We start from the raw sequence: 20,128 nt of genomic DNA, 5'->3' as shown, positions 1-20,128 counted from the left end.
TTTATGCAATCATACTTTAGTTTTGCGCAAAAGGAGGAAAAAACACATGCTTATACTAAGCTCAATAAAGAAAAATGAATGGTTCAACTTTCATTTGAAAGAAAGGAATTCATAGCTTTGTAATGTACAGTGTTCAGATTTGTGTCTGTTTAAAGTTTCTTCAAATACAATACATTACCTTACCATAGGCAGAAAAATAAACAGAACAATAACAGGGTGTGTAGCCAAATTTTTCAAGAAATAATAAGCACGTTTTAAGTACTTTTTAAGCACTTCAAAAATTATTTTAAGCACTATATACATGAACAAAATGCAAAATAATTTTCAAGATTTTACATTAACATGATAAAATAACTAGTTTCTGACAAAGAACTCTTTTTGTTCATTACATTAGCCACCATAAAATGATAGAGATTTTTCGGTTCAACTTCAGAGGGAGGAAAATGAATCCAGAAATTGAGAATCTCTTGTAAAATGCAGCAGAGTTGCACATGATAGGGCAAGAATAATTCCCACTGAATCCAGCTCAGTATAGGCACATGCAGACCCGCAAGAATTTCATCGAACATGTAAAATGATTGGCGCATTCATACGCTATGGAACAACGGTACGCCGAAATGCATTGTGTTTGAATAATTCGTGAAAATGTTGAATAGAACAATATGAAAACCTCGCTTTTGCATAATACATGGTAAAGGAAAAAAATTCTCATTTTTGAAAAGGGAAAATTAAGTACCATTTAAAAACACTCAATAAAAAAGCTCCTTTAAGGGCTTTTAAAAATCGAAAATAAGCACCTTTAAGCACTTTTTAAAAATACTATGCACCCTGAATAACTGGAAAATGAACATTAAAATGTCTTCCATCGGTGTTAATATTTTTTCTAAAAAATAGCTTCTTTTTTTGTCGTAAATAAAGATAAAAGTATATTTTCTTTTTCCTTTAATTTTTAATTATTTTCAGTACTTCAATTAAAAACCTTTTTTCGTTCCCAGTTTTTTTCTCCCCTTTTTAAAAAGATCTGAGGTGGAAAATAATTTACGCATGTTGTGACAATCTGTAACATCAGCTGCCAGGTTTCTGCTACCAGGCTCATATCTATATTGCCCCCTTGTTTTCCTTCTTGACAACTTACTGTTAAAATCAGCATTCACTTTAGAAATTGATGTTGAAAGGTAGTACATTTAATTTTATTTTCACTTGCAAGAACGTGTTGCAATTTTGAAACTTGCTAAAACATTCCTTGTAATAGACATGTCTGCCTTTTATTAAATTATAGAGATATGTAATTCAGTCTACAATCTGCAGCCAAAAATATTCTACTCTTGATATATATTTTCAATCAAAATAGCTGCTCAAAATAAAAGAAAGAGGTAACTATGTATATTTCATTATTACCACGTTTATATCAACTTGCCTTTGTGTATGTCTGTTCGGGCGGAATTTCGTAATCGATTTTAAGCTAACTTCCCGACTAGCTACTGACTTCAAATTTGGCACATTGTTCAGAATTGGATGACAATGCATGAAAATGAAGAGATTGAAGCGATACAAAGTAAAGTAAAATTAAAATTAAAGAAAAATTAATATTTTCGCGATTGTTTTTTGTTGTCAATTTGATTATTTCAAATTAGTGTCACATGTCAGTTGAAAAGTTTTGTGTACAGTGAGTAAAAAAAATTGAGATTTCAGAAGTGAGTACAAAAAAAANATTAATATTTTCGCGATTGTTTTTCGTTGTCAATTCGATTATTTCAAATTAGTGTCACATGTCAGTTGAAAAGTTTTGTATACAGTGAGTGAAAAAAATTGAGATTTCAGAAGTGAGTACAAAAAAAAAAATCAAAATAAAAAGTAATATTTTTAAAAACAACAATTTTGTAGTGGAAAATAATTAAAAAACAAAAATTTGAAAAACGAAAAACGTGGTGCGCATGAAATACTCATACACATGAACAGCCACATCCACACATATGTACTGTTATGTATTTCACGCTCCTCACGTTTTTTGTTTAAATTATTATTCTCCATTACAAAAACGTGGTTTTTAAAAATATTACTTCTTATTTTTTTTTTTTTTAAGTATTGTTATTCCATTTTAACATTAAATATGTATATTTGCTTACTATGACAAGTTCAAAGTAATGACAATTTCATCTATTATGAATAGTTGTTAAGATAGTCTTTTACTTCATATAACTAAAATGTATATGTTATTCATATAACATATCAATTTCACTGAATTTTTCCAATGCAACAAATTATATATATACTACCTTTAATATGTTCTGTCGCATGGATGGTAAAATATTTTCTGGTAAACCCAAGAGTAGATTTGTTATTCTAAATAAAAACGAAAAGTCAAAAATTGCAATCACTGAGCTTGATTTAAAATAACAATAATCTAAAAAAGAAAGAAAACTAATAACATAAGAATACAAACAATTACCTAATCTTGTTATCTTCCACAGAGTCTTTATTACATATTTTTGGTCCAGGAGAATCAAAATGAGCAAATGACTAAATAAAAAACTAATATGAATTATCGGATTATGTAATAGAATTTAAAGAATACAGTAAAGAGCAATACAGCAGAACTTTGATTTTGTGAACTTTTTTTATTCAAATTCTTCTGTAAATCAAAGTAAAATTCTAGGCTTTCCTTTATTAACTCTCGATAGCTACCCATGAGTCAAAATTACCCGAGTATACGATACAATGGGGTGGGTAGCTAATAAGTGCAAAGTATGATTATCCATAAAAAAAATTCAGCGTACATTTCATCTTAGATAATTTGATAAATTATAAAATTCTACCCTCAATTTTGAAATAATATTAATACATTCTGAATACATTAATACTATTCTGAATAATAAATCCAAATGCAGTGCAACCATTGATGTCCTCATAGTTTCAAAAAAGGCAATTTTAAGAATAGTTCTGGTTGGATGATTCGTTTTAATTTTATTTTATTTGTTTTAATTAATATAAAAAATATATTTGGATTTTTGAGTATAAAAAAAAACAGTTTAAAAATACTAAATTGTTGATAAAAGTTATAAATAAACAAAAATGATTGTCAGTAAAATAAGAAATAAGATTATAATAATCAAAATTATACCTCATCTAAATTTGTGGAGTGTGTTTGGGAATCATTTAACCATTTAAAAATGAATTTCAAAACTACATCATTAAAATTCATGTTAACAAGAGTGCATATTTCAATAGCAGCTTTGCAAACTGAAACAAAAAGAAAATATATACAGTATCTAATTAAAATATAAAAAAAATGATTTGTCATGCAATTGATATCCAAAATTACAGAAGATATGTAACATAAAGCCTCTTATACCAATTTTTTTATTATTTTAAACATCAAAGATACGAATTTAAAGATTGTTTTAATACATGTTCATGTAAATAATTTGTTGCAGTTTTAATATTTTCAAATTAGATAAAACTCAAATTTGTAGATCAGAAATTTAAACAACAAAAATGACAAGAACATTACTGCTTACAACAGATATTTCAATAACAATAAAAAATAATAAGTGAAATAAAAATGAAATTTTTAGCCTCAGCATGCTTTAATTTAATCAGCAAAAAAATCATGTTATAAACTAAAAAAATTACATATTCCCCTTCAAAATGTGGGATTTTGCATGCGTTTAGTACATAAATCAACTTTTCAATTCTGACTTATAGAAAAACCAATTTTTAATCAATTGAAATCATACTGTAAAGCAGGGGTCCCCAACCTTTTTGTACCTAAGAGCAAGTACCATTATATTGGCTGAATGGCGGGCACCATTTATTTTTTCAAGATAAATTTATAGTTAGTTGACATAGGTAATATGACGCACTACATAAGGGCCATTTAGACCTCAGATGCCCAGTTCTACAGCAACGATCGATGAACGACGCACTACATATAATGCACAAAAAATTTAACTTTAAAAATTAATTCAACATATGAATATAATTAGTATTAATATTCTTGTGCAAAATAAATGATTACTAAATGGTTGCAAAACATACGAAATATAAAAATTATTTATAAACATATAAAATAAAGTCAGTGTGATCTTTGGCATTGTATTTCACTGGCAAGCGCTTCATTACTGGGAGAAAATGATGAAATAAATGCTTTGTGCTTATATCTGGGGGATGGAGGTCGTTTTCCTGGCGATTTCTATTTTGGATGTGTTTATCACCAATATTGAAAAAGCAAAACAAAAAATTTGCTTAGCATTTTAGGGGAAAATGGAAAACTGAAATATTTTATCATTGGGCACAAGCAGCGGGCGCACCTAGACCGATCGACGGGCGCCATGGTGCCCGCGGGCATAGGGTTGAAGACCTCTGCTGTAAAGTGTCTAAAGTTGACACATTAAAACATTTAAAATTTCTCAATCTATTTCTATATCCAACTCAAAATATTTATGGTATATAGTAAAAAGTTCTATATTATATGTAAAGCCTTTAATGGTGTAATAATAATTTTCATGGTTGTGTAACTTTGTTCGAGCTTATATTTATCTTACAAATCGAGTAAATTTTTTTAGCTAATAATATAAGTTTAAAATTATAAATTAATTATTAAAAGCATAAATATGTAAACATTAAAAAGCATAAATATGTAAACATTAAAAAGCATAAATATGTTAACATTAAAAAATATTAATAAAACTTAAAAACATAAAACTTATATAAGTTAACTTTCATTATAATTATATTTGTATTGTCTCTTATATTTGTATTTATCTTGCAAACCAGGTAAAATTTCTTAAGCTAAGCAACTTTTATCGTTTTAAGGAAAAACAAAATTTTAGTCAAGATATATGACTGAAGTACAAGTTGAGTCTCTAACTCTCATTATGATTTAATAGTCCAAAAAGTCAACTTATACAACAAGAAAATATGTTACATAAATAAAGTGATCTTACTTTTTGTACTATCATCAAGATTGAATGTGTAGTTTTCAATTAAATGCTCAACCAAAAGAGCTGGTGTATGAGTGAGTGGCAAATTTTTTTCTAATGGTAAATTGTTTTTGTATAGAATTCTCTCAATCTCTGAAGATTGCAGCAGTGATGATAATCTCTTCACTAATTCTTCTACACTTCCTGTGCCTTGTGACTCTGTATACCATTTTTGAGCAAATTTTACAGCAAGTTTTGCAAAAATTACTTTATTTCCACCTATTTGAAAAGTTAAAAAATTCAAATATTAAAAAATGCTAAGAAGTCAAGGCAAATATTTAAAAAGATTCATAGCAAGATTTTAACTAGAAAATGGGATTTTCTGAAAATGTTATGTTATCTCATTTGTTTTACAACACCCCCACCCCCAAAAAAAAGAAGAAAGAAAAAAATTCAACTTATATAAAAGAGTTTTAAGAATAGAATTGATTTTCAAAACCGAACCCAAGCCTAATCAGAAAAAAATATATTACTACCAAGTAGCAAATAACACAAGGGTAATGATTTAATGTTATGCCTAATGTTATGGCTTCCAAAATTCACTCAACAAATTCAGAAGAGTGATGGAAAAAAACATCAAGAAGAAATTATTCAGATTTTGACGTCATGAAAAAAATACTGTAAAATTATCACAAGATTTGTTCAAAGTTAAGACTAATAAGATTGTCACACAAAGAAAAACGAATCCTGGATACACTTGAACACATGAGGTTTGCTTTTGATATCTGCCGAAGCAATGACAATCCAGGCTAAGAAACGCTCCAATGAGTTCAATCACAGCTTGCTGAATTTTTTTTTATTTTCAACCAATTAGTAAAATTAGTCAATTAGTCAATTAATCAAATTTAAAATCAAAATAATTTTGTTGCTTGTTTAAATAATGGGTATGAATTAATAAATAATTACTGTCAGAAGATTAATAATTAATTGTTATGGATATAGACATATATCAGCCAATTAAATAAGCAAATTAAAGAATTAGTTACCTAAAAGTTTTCTCTATGATTGAGTTGTTTTGCAACCAGTTTGGGCATAAATTTTTTATTAATGCATTATCCGAAATAAATTTAGTGGTAGGGGTACAAAACATCTCAGAGGCTATTGATTATTTAAAATTATTTGCCTTTGCTTATTTTACTTTATATAGTAATCATTAAGTATCACCTGCTTACAAAAAATGTAAATATTTAACATATTCAAAAAATTTTCAGTTTCATCTAAACATATTTCCTAAATTGTAATACAGTACAGAACCCGTTATCCGGAAACCGGAAAACCAAAAAACCGGAATAGCGATTGTCCCGACCGTTCCAGATAATCGGTTCCCTGTTGTAGCTTGATTAGTTACTTTTAAAAAATATGTTGCTCAAATAGTTTTTTTTATTTTTTTTATTGAAGTACTCAAGCCTTCAGTTTAAATAAGGTTTTGAAAAAAAATTCTGATTCTAAAGCTTTTCAATTAAAATAGACAAATCCTTAACATAAATGACTTTTAAGAAATATGCTGATACAAGAATTTTTAAATCGATGTCTGTTTAATAAAATTATGATTTCAAATTGCTAGTTACAAGTTCTTTAAATGTTATAAACATTTCTAATAAAACAAGTAGATATTAAAATTAATGACAATGAAGTTATTCTTATCATATATTTTTACCATCGTTTACTAAATGATACAAAACACATTTTTAAATAGAATTGAATTAAATTTTCTGAACACATTACATTAAAATTTTCAAATACTGCCACTCCTGAATTTCCTATACCAATATCCTCATCCTCAATTAAACAAATATGGAGATATAAAAATATAGATTCGTCCAAAACAATCAAATCAATGTCAATTAACAAGTACAGTATAAAAGTGCTTTTATAACAGCTACTTTAAACTAAAAAATTGTGAAAAAGACTTAAGACAATGTACCAGAAGGCATTTTGTTCATAATCCATGTTGCACATCCAACAGCTGTTTCAGATTTATTTATCATTTCCAGCATCTTATTGACAGAGCAAACAAAGTTGTTATCATGATTCGGCGCAATGATCTTGGCTGAATATTGATCCAAATATTTGGATACTTGATTTTTTAATGCAACAACCACCAAGTGATCAGTGGAGAGCTAGAAAATAAATATTTTTGCTTGTAAAAATATACTGAATCATCTAAAAGGTGAAAACATTTTAGATATACAAAAATTTAAAACAAATAGAGATCAAGGATTTCACTTAGTTAAAGTTTTAATTTCAACTTTTGCATGAGAGGTTCTTCCCCAAAAGTACATTTTTGTATTTAGAAAGAAATGTATTTAGAAGAAAACAAAGAATAAATTTTGTATTAGAAAGAAATTAAAGAAAACATGATAATAATTTACATTAGGGGTGCACAACCTGCGGCCCTTCGACTACTGAAGTGCGGCCCGCGAGAGCTTCTGAACACAATAATAAAATTTTAAAAAATGGCAATTTTTTATCGCTCTTTTNTCATAGAGCATGCTTATATCTGAAACTCCAGTTAAAACGGATAAAAATATACTATATCACATACATACTGTTGACACCTGAATATATTTGACCTTTGTCATCCTGATGAAAACAGACATTATAATGCAAGGTTGTTATTTAGTAAGAAATTGTGTGTAAGCATAGAAAAATGCCAAACACATTTACTCAAGGCTAAAAAATACTAGACCAATTTTTAAAACACAATACTTTACTTAAGTAAAAATTAGATAATTACGCTTTATAAAAAAATATAACCCTTGTACCCTCAAATATGTTCCCTTTATAAAAGCATAATGCCCATAAACAATTTAATCTAAGTGTAAGAAAAATATTGCAGAATAAAGTAAATAATTGTAGCTATTTATAGGGGAAAAGTGCCATGCCAATCAGTGAAGCCATTTAAAAAGTTCAATCATTAACAATGGACTTGCATTTCCATATCTATTTGATATTGTGTTCATGCTATTTCTTACAGGATATTGGCGGATAGCCAGATGTTTATGGAATCAAGGGTCTACCACAGAATTTACATTAAGGTGAGCTTTAGTCCGTGGGCTGAAGACTGAAATGCAGTTCTAAACTGATTTTCGTTCCTACACTCGAGTGGCAATTTTAATCTTCCAAAATAGAACTCAATCTTGCCTGGGAAATATAAATTCACGAAGTTCTCCAAAATATAATAGGCCATTAATTGACAGTTACCAAAATATTGAAGAACTATTTTAATTTCATGAATACAGAATTTTGCCCATGAATATCCAAAGTGGAGGGTACTGTGACGTCACATGAAAATGAATTGACCAAGCACAACCAAAAAGCTTTGCGATTTGCGTCTGCTCTAGTTCTTGTCTCCTTTGCTTCAAACTGCTTTACAATTTTTGTATAAACGTTATAAACGTTTAATAAAATTATAATTTCATTTTGAGAGGACATGATACTTCATCGAAATTTATTTTTAAGTTTTTTTTCTTTAATTATTTTGTATAAGCATTTAAAATAAGAATTATATAAAAAATATAAATTTACCCACTGCATAAAAATTAATTTTCGATAAATTTTTAAAATTTTTATGAACTGTTGCTCCATTGAGAATAATCTGAATATTTTCTATAAAAATCTGGAAATATTTACTTCTTTTTAAACACTGTAAAATGGTTATTATACTTAAAAATATAACTCACATTCTGGTATGCAAAGTATACTTTTGTAATAAATGGACTTTTAAAAAAATTCCATTTCATATAAAAATTACATTTGCAATGACCTATAATAAATTTAATTTTATATATGTTGTTTAACATTCTATTTGTTAAACACAATTAAAACAAGATCAATGTCATCTGCACACACTAAACATCTTTTGTTGCATAATTTATTTGAGCAATTTAGCTAGGTTTTGTTTGCCCTTCTTTTATTATTTTATTAATTTAGTAAAATATTAATTTGTAAAAAATAAAGACAAATTAAAAAAAATATGTTGAGCTTATTGAAGGTAATGTAAGATAAAAAAATGTTTCAATGTGTTATTTCAAGTAGCTTTTGCACAAAATAAACACACATATGTATATAAAAAAGACAAACAGAATGTCCCCAAAAAGCCTTGGACAAGTATTGTTTTATAAATTTTTATTAAGCAAAATAAAATATAATTCCAGATGCTTGTACATCTATATATTTCTAAGTGTATTTATGATTTGAAATTTAGCTATTTAGATGTAGAACCATTCAGCAGTATTTTGTACAAACAGTGCACTTTACAAAATTCATTGATCACACGCTCTGTTTTAATGCATACGCTACATAAAATCTTATAAATTTCATTTCTATTTTTTTTTATTTTAATNACACTTATTTTGTCCATATACAGAACAAGTAAAGGATTCTAACTGCTCAACCAATGGTCTGGATAAATTCCAATCTATTCCAAGCTTTACGAATGCCGATATAAATAAGCTTGAGCTTGACATTATTTTCAATGATTTGACTTTACTCTTACCTTTAAATGAACTTACAGAGTCACATCCAGTAAAAACGTGCAAACCTATTAAGGCTTGTGATACATCACTTCCCAATGCCTTGAATATAGAGTTGATATCAAATATTTTAATATTTTGAGAAGTACCATGGATATATAACAAAGAAGTATTAATTTTATGGATCAAAGATACAGATAAGACAAGTACATCAGTATCAGGACTCTTGATGAAAACTTTATCATAAAAAAGTGCTGCATGTCCAACATGAAGGAACATTCTTGAATCAGCTTCTTCATGATCACATTCAAGTTCTATAATATTCTCAACAGTAAGTTCATTTGAATTAATAAACAACTTATGACAAATGTTTTCATGTGTGACATAAATTTCAATATTTTCAAAAAGGCAAGGGCTTAATTTTTTCCAAAAATTAAAACAAAAATCAATAAGTTCTTCTTTGTTTTTGCCAGATGCAAGGAATTTCTGAAATTGTTTAGGCATTTTTTGTTTTGCTTGATATATTTGAACTAATTGAACTCCAGCAATGCTTCTTCTCTTTCGTTCGGCAGATTTGATGCTCAATTCATTATACCTGTCAGATACGAAGTCAACACGGGAGCAGTTATAGTTTTTTGCCAGCTTAATTAAAGATTGCAAAATTCTCCAAAAGTGGCAAATGAATTTGTTGCTTGTTGAATAAAAGCCATTGCATCAACAACAATGCCTTTGATGTGTTTTGATATTTGTTAAAATCTATAATAATGCTATCCGAACAATTTTCTAAATAATGAAGCAAAGTTGCTTTGTTTGTTCTCGATTTGCTGCCATCATAATTTGCAAGGGCAAGAGGTAAATTACTCAAACTATACTTCAATAATTCTTCTAAATCTAGATTTTGAACTTTAGAAATCATTAACATTCTTCTAAATAAATTTCTATCACTTTTTAATGCTATTGTTTCTGCTTTTAATTGTATAGTACTTATTTTACCAACATCTGAAAAGGTTTTTAATTTCGAACATTTGATAGGTGTGAAAAAATCAAGATTCTCTTGCACCAATCTTTCTTTTAAAAAAGAATTTAAAGCTATGTTTCCAAGTGCTGCAGCGTGCTTCAGGTCAAGACATACATCTTCTGGAGCAACGCTACCAGTAACAATATTTAATAATGCATCGTTAGTATCTTTAAAAGGATTTTGCATGGATAAGATTGTATCACAAATTGCAATGACATGTTTCTCATCTTGTTTGATTCGAGTTGAATCCAACTCCTTTTTTAAGCAATTGCAATTTTGCTTTCCTGCCATTATGTTACACTGATGTGAGATGGCTGCTCTTGAATGGTGGGATAAAATCCATCTATGCACTGCACCTTTATTAACTGATATTCCTGTTAATCCACCTTTGGTTTTGGAATCTCTATTACATGTTTGTTCAATGACTTGATCACAAGGTGTCCTTGAAAATAAATGCCTCTCTTGTTGCTGAACTGAAAATTTTCCAGTTTTGAATTCGTTGTAGATTGCCGGATTTGAGATTTTTAAATTTTGCATCTCACACCAATAAATACTCAAATATCTTGAATAATTAACTCTATCATATGCAAAAAAATATGGAAGCATCGATTGCACAGCAGATAAATGCAGTTCCCAATCGCCTTGCCTAGTCGCTCTAACAAACAAAAGTAGCAATTCCACCATCACAATGTAAGAACTCCAGAACTCATAGGTGAGGTCTTCACCACATTTCAAAGCTATGTATTCATTATACATTTTACGTATTTTTTCAATTTCACAGTTATGAATTAAATTATCCAAGGAATCATGAGGATATTCTTTACAAAAATGCTCAATTACACGTTCAACTTCATTAAAATCAATCTTCTCTTCACACAGAAAAACTTCAAAGCGTATTCTTTGTAATGCTTCACATAAAAGTTTATGAGCACGAATACTCCTATTGTAATGATGCCCATTTAAAACACGGCCTATAGAGCTTTGAGCAACAATACCCGATTCAATTAAAATGTCTTGCAAGCCCCCATCAGCAAATCTTTTTCCAATAACTGCTAAAAATGCCATACAAGTATGAAACTCTCCGAGTCGAATTATGAGCCTATCATTAAACTCATTATTTTGCCACCTGATCTGCTGAGCTTTTGCATAGATAGCTTGATCTAACACTAGAACGATATTCTCAAGTTCAAGTTTATTTGCTATTTCAATACTTCGATGCAAAAGAGTATTGACAGTGGACATTTCTGTCGGGTTTGCATCTAATATTGGGAGATAACCAACTTTTGTTTTATCTAAATTCTCAGTAGATCTTGCCATTTGACTGTTGAAACCAGTTCAACCAGGAAGAAGGTTTTTTGAAACATATTTACATAAGAAAAATAGATCATCAATGTCTCTAGCTTCTTTTTGTAAAAGTAAATTTCTTTCGTGATTAATTGAGGGTATTTCAGCATAAGAAGGAGGTTTAGGCTTTTTTTCCCCTTTGAAATGATGTCAGGTAAATTCACATTTAGCGTACGCTTTCTTGATTTTTTAAGAATTGGAAGTGCCATACTATTAATTGTTTCCGACTGATGTGATCTGATGTCCCACTGTAAAATTATACCATTTGTATTATGAGTAGTATCCTGTCAATGTCTCTTCACCAAAGTCATTATTGTCCCAAGCTAATGTTGTGAAACGACCCTTTTCAAAACCTTCTGGATAGATACGATTATTATTTAACTGCTGCATGGCTAAAGCAGTATCATGCTGCAATACTGTCGTGTGGGAAACACAGTGTCCTAATCCATTAAGTAAGCCTATTAAATTTGAGGATCCTGAAATATGACGAATCGTCATGCCTAATGCTAAATGCTTGGGTGTTTGTTTCCTTCCATTTGAAGCTAAATACATGATATCTTGTGCTATTGAAAGAATTTTTAGTTTTACATCAAATGGGACATCTATGGTCTTTTCTATAGTTTCTTCTTCAGATACTCCAATCATCCATGCTAAAAAATTGAAAAGTTCAACTGGAACTATATCAGAGGCAGCATCAACAGTCAAATCACATCCATTTGGAGGCCACGCAAAAACAGTTGGAGTAGATTCAGTTACGATATTTTTTAAAGCAAGTGCAGAAGAATATAAATTTCTCAAAATATCAGAGGAAGAAGGTTTATAAGAATTATAAGTAAAAGAATCATCTGTAACACTATCACTATCAGTTGAACCACAGAACTGATCCAATTTCAATACTCTTGATGAAGATGAAGAGCAGATCACAAGTTCACATAAATTTTTAGAATTTTGTTTCACAAAATCAAGTTGTGGAAACTTCTTTTTAAGTCTTCTTTTCAAAAAATCATTGCGATATCCACTAATATCCTCATTCTCATGTTGTACAACAGTTTGAACAATTAAATTAGTCAATTTGTTCATCTCATAAATTTTATGTTTTTTAATGAGTTTGGCCTCAATGACATCAGTACAAAAGATACTGACAGATTTTTCATACTTAATGTCAACTTCATAAGTAGAAATTTTCTTGGTACTTAGAAATTTGGTATAATTTTTGAAGCATGATCTGTGGTAGTGCATTTCAATAGCAACAAGGTCCTTGTTTTGGATGTGCAACAAAATATTTTCATCATTTTTTTGTATAGCTGCTTGCAACAAGCTGTTATTTTTCGTTTCACAACGACTTAAAGATTCAACTTTCTTTTTTCCTGAATGCTTTTCTTTAATCTTTTTTACTGATCTACAGATAATGCACACCTTAGGAAGAACAGAAGTGCGACAAGAAGTTTTCAAACAGGGATCTGTTTCACACGCTTAGATGACATAGCCGTTGATTCTTCAGAATTTTCAGGAATAAATGGTTTTAAGACATCGTTTCTCTGCCTTAGAAATTCTAGTCTTATCTGTAAATTTTTGATAGCATTTTTTATGGTATCCTTCATTGTCAGCTGGTAACTGAGATAGTTCATCAACAGATATATCAAATAGTTTCTGGCTTATATGGTATTCTGCACATTCTTTTAATTGAGTCCATTTTACCATACATTCTTTGGTTTTTTGCCAGTCTTTTAGGGAAAAGGGAGAAACAATATCGGTGATAACCTCTCCTGAATGCAAGCAACAATTTCGAATTTTCGACATTGTGATTGTTTAGTTGGAACTAAACAATTCCAATTTCGAAAAGAAAATCAAAAATTTTCCAAGAAAAAGTAAAATAAATGATTTATCATATAGTTGGCTCTTAAAAGAGCCGTTTTTTTTTAAAATAAAATTAAAATATGTTTTAAGAGTTGAAAAGGAAATTGATTAAGTTAGCGTGTGCAAAGCAACATCTAAAAGGGTTTGTTTACAAACATTGCAGTTAGCGGTTAAGAGAAGAAAGAATCTGTGAATGTGTGTGATTGGTTGATTTGGAGGAGAAAAAATAACTCGTTGATTTTATTGGATGGGCGTAGGAAAGCGTAGAGAAAAAGAGTGCGAAAGGTAATCTATTGTTATTAAATTATGATCGAATAATTTTTGGAGAACTTCATAAAATTAAAAATATTAAAACATTTCTAATAATTTGGTAAAAAGAAAAAAATGCCCCCCGAGCATCGGAACAAACTTGAACGATTAATGCACTTGGCCCACGAACTACTACTGAACAGCAATTTCTGAGCAATGGGTGCCCATTGTAAACAGGAATTTCGCTTCAAGTTGTATTCTTTTTCATTTCTAGCTAGCAATAATTTTCATCACTTAACTTATTTTTCCTCTGCCCATCGTATTCAGGTAATTTTAAAAGAACAATTTTTCAACCATAGATACAATTTGACAGTTCAATTCCTCCTACTACAGATAGCCCGCATCTTTCATAGGTGGTCAGCATGAATCTTATTTCAACATCCACAAAGGGTGGTCATTCCTGATGTGCCATCCTTCAGTTTTCATTTTATGCAATTAAAATAAATGTGAAAAAGATGTAATCTGTGCATGCATCAAACCAACATTTGTTGACCAACTATCATTTTTTCTTTCTTTAAATTCAAGACACGATGTAAATGTCTGAAGGAAAGACTCAGCAAATAAATAATTTAATTACGAGTGATACTGTGAAACACTGATAAAACACTCTGACTCCAGAAAGCCCCTGCTCCCAGTAGTTTCACACAAAAAATGATTACCAATCAGTACTAAAAAATGCCCCCTTCCCTACAACACAATTTATAAGTTTTTATTTTAAGAATTTCTTTATGAATTTATTTCTAAAAAATGGTTATCCTGATGTTTAGGTAGGTAGAGGATTAATGTTTGATTGTAAATGAATAATGAGTGGGGGAAAAAGGAATAATCAATCACAGTCACTGAATTGAAGATTGCTGCTAACAAAAGTGCAAGTGTTTGTTAAGTGCAGTGGGAAGCAATCCTTTGCACATGCAGTCAACATTTCCTCCCAGTTGCATATAGGTCAAGGTCGTGCTAGAGAGGGGGAAATTTTAGGGATCTGATTAACGTAACAAAATAAATTATCTTTCTTTTTATGAAATATTTTATCATCCATACTTTTTATTTTCTCACCTTTTTGCATGTGCCCCAATTGTACCAAGATTTAAAAATAAAAGATCACTGTAAAGATAAGTTAGATTTACTAATTAAAGTTCACTTTCTTTTGTTAGGATTATTTTTACAGTATATTTTGTGATCCATACTTAATGCCACTTAATAGTGCTTAGCATTTTCGTCAGTACCGCTTATTTGCGTCCCTCGATGATTTTTGTCAAAAATTAGAGGGGGGTTTCGCTTTATCTGTATTTTAACAGAAGTCGAAACTTTTTTATGTTCAATTAATTATAAATTTACGGTAAATGAAGATTAAAAAAGCCATGCAAAAATTAGCTACACTAAATGATTGTGGAAAAACACAGGTCAATAGCATTTAAATAAAAACTTATAATTATTAAATCAGTATTTTAGTGGATTAAACCTACTATTTGTGCTTTTTAAAAAAATGAAAAAAATCACTCAGAATATTCTTCACCTCTTAACAAAGATCAAACAGGAGCAGTCCCATAAATTAAATCATCAAGCCATTTAATATCAGCTAACCATTAAATTTAGGTTTGCAAATAATTCTTTGAAAAATAAGAAATGAAACAAAATAAGTTCATTATTCGCTTATACCTGTAGAATCGGAGCAATTTCAAGCCACAATTTTAAAGTATTCGATGTAACTTCCGGATCTGTAAACAAAATTTAAAATCAATATATTGATAAAAACTTAATCAAGTATACACTTTTGAATTGCACAATACCATTTTTGCCTCTATTCAATTTTGAAAAAAAAAATCTAGTAAAAAATTAATAATTATTTTAACAAAAATATTCATTCTATTTTCCTTTTTTTTTACATTGTTATCTTTGAATTTTTATTGGCAGAAAATTTTTTTAAATAATTTCAAGTCACACAAAAATAAAAGTAAAAAACATGTATATTCTTTTAGAGCTTCTTAACCATGTAAAGTTAATAATCATATTAGGTTGGTGATAAAATGTCTCCCATTTAAAAAAATCTTTAAAAAAAACTCACTGAATGCAATTTATTTAGAAATTTTGCCTTCGTAATAAAGTAACAATAACATGTAACAAACTTTTAAAAAATAATTTAAACTTTTCATGTTTTTTAAAATTTTTTACTGTACATGCGTAAAAAAAGAAGTAAAGCAAAATTTAATACTTTGATAGCAAAACTTCAAACTAAATCTCTTAAATTCTCAATTTGTAACTGTATTAGCAATAACATCAAGAATAACTTAAAACATGCTACAATTTAAAAACTGATACTTTTTAAACATTTAACTTTATAAAATTAAAGCAGTGAATAAAAAAGTATAGGTAATTATGAATTTTTTATAGCAGAAAAAATTAAAAACATAAATAATACCTACTGATGATTTTAAATGGGTTTTCAGAGGCAAATATGTTGAATGATAAACGAGTATTCGCTATGTCAGGTAAGTTAGTATCCTGAAATACATAATCAAATAATATGTTTAAAGAATATCAATAAATTTCAAAAAGTTACTGAAATTTAATATTTAAACATATATTTACCATTGGGTGAGTGGAACGCCAATATTCAATCTCCTCATTAGTTGGAGAATATATTCTTTTGTACACTTTCAAAAACTTCAAAAGATCAATATTCTAAAAGAAAAAATAAAAGCTCTTTTATAACAAGGTTGGTTGAATAATCAGATTAACAATCAGATAATCTATAAATCATATTTTAAAAACAAAACTTAAAATTTGATAACTCTGAAACTAGTTGACCAATTTCTTTCAAATTTTGTTCATTTTATTTAAAATTTCAATCTTCAAAATAATGTAGAAATTTGTATACATTATAATTCTAAAAATTTTAATGCATTACAAGGGTTGAAAACATTTTATGTTTTCAGTAAATAAAATAAATAATTAAAACCTATTTTTACACTAAATTTTCTTTGGATATGAATTTATAATTGCATGAAAAAACAACTTTTGATTTGCCAAAAAAATTTCTGAGATATGATGAAATAGGCTAAATGTGAAATCAACATTAAGGGATGCAAACTTTCAACCAATTTCCTGACTAAACTATTGGGACCATATTTCGAAGTCAGAAATCCAAATCCTTCGGAAGATATATTAAGAGAATATACATTTTGATTTCTGTTTCTATACATATACTTCTATTCTGCAATAATTAGCACTAATTAATTGACGTATTTCAGGTCACTTCTTTAAACCATCATGATTGGCACTTAGTTCATGAAAATCAGATTATTTGAGCAAAAGTATTTCGGGTACCATTTGCATACTGCATAACTCTAACTAAAATGTTACTTTATATGTTCTCAACCTTAATTTTAACTCAAAGAAATATTAAAGAATTAAATTATTTATATAAACAATTTATATAATTTTAATATAAATAAGTAAGCATATTTGCCGTATATTATGCTCAAATTAACCATTTTGTAAACAAAACTTATTTTTAGAATATCATTAACTGTTTGTATTCCTCATAAAAAAATATATTATTAATCAACATAAAAAATACATATATTACTAAAACGCAAGATATTATTTTTAAGAAAAATTGGATCAATGCAATTTATTTACTGAAGCTAATAGGTTCATTTTTAAATAAATTGGATTAATGTAAAAAAAGAAAGTTTAAACAAAATATCAATGAAATTTTAATAGAATGTTAAGCAACAAATTATTATTTTGAATAAAAAAAGGATATTTCATCTGAAATTGATATTTAAATTAATATTGATATTTCATCTGAATAAACAATTAATTTCCACACAAAAAAATTAGATTTTAAAATTTAAACTAAATTAGCACACTTAGTAATATTTTGTAACATACCTGTTTCAAATCTCAGTTTTAAGAAAATTTAAATATTTTAATTACATTCTTGGTAGCCATTTTAGGTTTCGTCCATTTCATCATAATATTTTCTACTGTCTTGGGAGAAAAATATTTCTTCAGAAAAATGCCCAACCCAGAGTTTAAACGACTTCATTTAAATGTCCGCAAGATGTTAAACTATACAAACCCTTTTTAAACCACACAAACCTTTTCATGTAATAATGTTTTTAAAAATATAGACCTTCTGATGTGTTAATAGATTGTGAAATATTTCTTTTCCAGTTGTGAAATATTTCTATTAATATTTTAAATTACTAATTTATTTGTGTAAATTAAAGAAGTCTAAAATATCAAACTCAATAGAGATATTCTTTTCCCCCGAGTTCTTACTTTTTCAATGAGAAAAAAATTTACCTGAAATTCTCATTTAAAAGAAATTTAAAACTGAATTAAGCAATTAATATTTATTTCATTTGACTTTTTCTAAATCTTTTATATTTTATAAATTTGATAATTATGATTTAAAAAAATATTAAATGAATTTTTTTAAAGAAATGTTTTTAAAAAATACAGTTTTAGAAAAATTTAAACAATTTAGAGTCATAATTGAGCTTTAAATGAAATTTACAGAAAAATAGGAAGAAATTGAAATTATTTGAAAACAAATCAGTTAAAATAACTGTATTGAAAATAAAATGACGAAGTTATGCTATAATATCTATTATACTAATTTTGTAAGCTTTACAGACTGTTTTAAGTAATAGATTAAAGATTTTCAATAAAGCAATGTCACACACAATAAAAAAGTTACAATGCTTTCCAAACAAAACTTAAAATTATATTTGTGATAAGAGTTGTAAGGTTGGAAGTAAATTTTTTAATAATGGTTGCAATGTTTTCTTTTTATCATTATTTAAATTTTAAAAAAAAAAAAATTCTAGAAAAAAAAATACATTTATGGTTTTTTTCTCCAGTCTTGATGTCTAATGCAAACGTCTAAATATACATATAAATTAAATAATGGATATTTTTTAATGCTAAAAACATTCTAATCACATACCTTTTGATGGATTACAGGATTTAGTGTTTGTACATTGGCTTCAATTGTCGATAATTGCTCTTCGATGAAAATTAGAATCTCATAACTGTAAGGACCAATCTATGGGGGGTATAAAATAACATTAGAATAATCAAGTTTTGAAAGAAAATATTTCTAAAACTAAACAGAAAAGAAATAAAATGTAAATCAATTTAAACCACTAATATCAGTAGTTGTCAATCTTATTCCTACTATCCACAAAAGGATAGTTCAACTTTCATAAAGGGTAGTTGGTGTTTTTTCTAATAATGAAATTTCCTTTTTAAATACTTAATTGATTTCTTAAAAAACATTGAAATGGTTCTAAGTCAGTTCAAATGTTAAGTTAATGGACAAAAAATAAATAATACAATCCCACTTTGACTAAAAAGTATTTAAATAGAAATTTTTTAAAGTATTCCTTAAAAATATAATTTTTTTTAAAGTATTCTTTAAAAAAAATTCATACCATTATAAAAAAAATAAATCATTTTCATAAAATTCTTCACTATTTATGCTTTACAATGAGTAACAAATCAAAATATAAAAAATGCGATTCTGTTATTTAGAATTCAAGTAGATACATCATTAGAATGAAGTTGCATTATCATGAATAAAATAAAAGAGTAGCAAACAATTAGCATTGCCATTAACAAGGCTTGAAAATAAGATTACCCAACATACCATTTTGATAACAAAATATTATTAAATTTTATAAATATTACTTAAAAAGTTTATTATTTTTCATTCTTCTAGAGAAAAAAAAAAGGTTAAAGGTTGTGCTAAATAAACCCTTGTCAGTAATGCCTAATACTTATTTGTTACTTATATATTAAACTTCTGATTTATATTGAAAAATGAAGTGTTGATGTAAATAAAAATATAATGTTGTTAATATCATATCAAACCTTAGGATATTCAAAAATTGTTTCAAAACAAAGAATTGCTAATTGGTATTAATATTGCTCACAATATTTATTTAAAAACTTATGTACCCAAAATTTGATTTAAAAAAACAATTAAAAAAATTAATTAATGAGAATGATTGCCCTCATTAATTGAATATGTTCTACAAATTCAGTGTGCCAATATTTAGCAGAAAATAAAATATTAAGGAAAGAAAACAATAAAAATTAAAAAGATTGGGATAAATACAGTGTAAATAATT

General features: G+C 27.8%; 1 protein-coding gene across 2 annotated transcripts in view; it reads right to left on the bottom strand.

Moving 5' to 3' along the window:
* The window catches only part of LOC107452400 (rough deal), a 97,863-nt gene that overhangs the window by 9,027 nt on the left and 68,708 nt on the right, over positions 1-20,128 (bottom strand). For both annotated transcript variants that reach the window (XM_043040514.2, XM_071178661.1), the window contains exons 39-47: positions 18,943-19,041; positions 16,572-16,664; positions 16,406-16,484; positions 15,642-15,700; positions 6,907-7,102; positions 4,947-5,201; positions 3,122-3,240; positions 2,450-2,520; positions 2,277-2,343 (exon numbers count right to left, since the gene is read on the bottom strand). In XM_043040514.2, the coding sequence (XP_042896448.1) occupies positions 2,277-2,343; positions 2,450-2,520; positions 3,122-3,240; positions 4,947-5,201; positions 6,907-7,102; positions 15,642-15,700; positions 16,406-16,484; positions 16,572-16,664; positions 18,943-19,041 (1,038 nt within the window). The remainder of the gene's footprint in view (positions 1-2,276; positions 2,344-2,449; positions 2,521-3,121; positions 3,241-4,946; positions 5,202-6,906; positions 7,103-15,641; positions 15,701-16,405; positions 16,485-16,571; positions 16,665-18,942; positions 19,042-20,128) is intronic.

Source organism: Parasteatoda tepidariorum, chromosome 3, assembly GCF_043381705.1.
Source record: "Parasteatoda tepidariorum isolate YZ-2023 chromosome 3, CAS_Ptep_4.0, whole genome shotgun sequence".
Taxonomy (NCBI): domain Eukaryota; kingdom Metazoa; phylum Arthropoda; class Arachnida; order Araneae; family Theridiidae; genus Parasteatoda; species Parasteatoda tepidariorum.
Note: the sequence above shows the minus strand (reverse complement) of the source record. Positions and strands in the feature narration are given on the sequence as shown.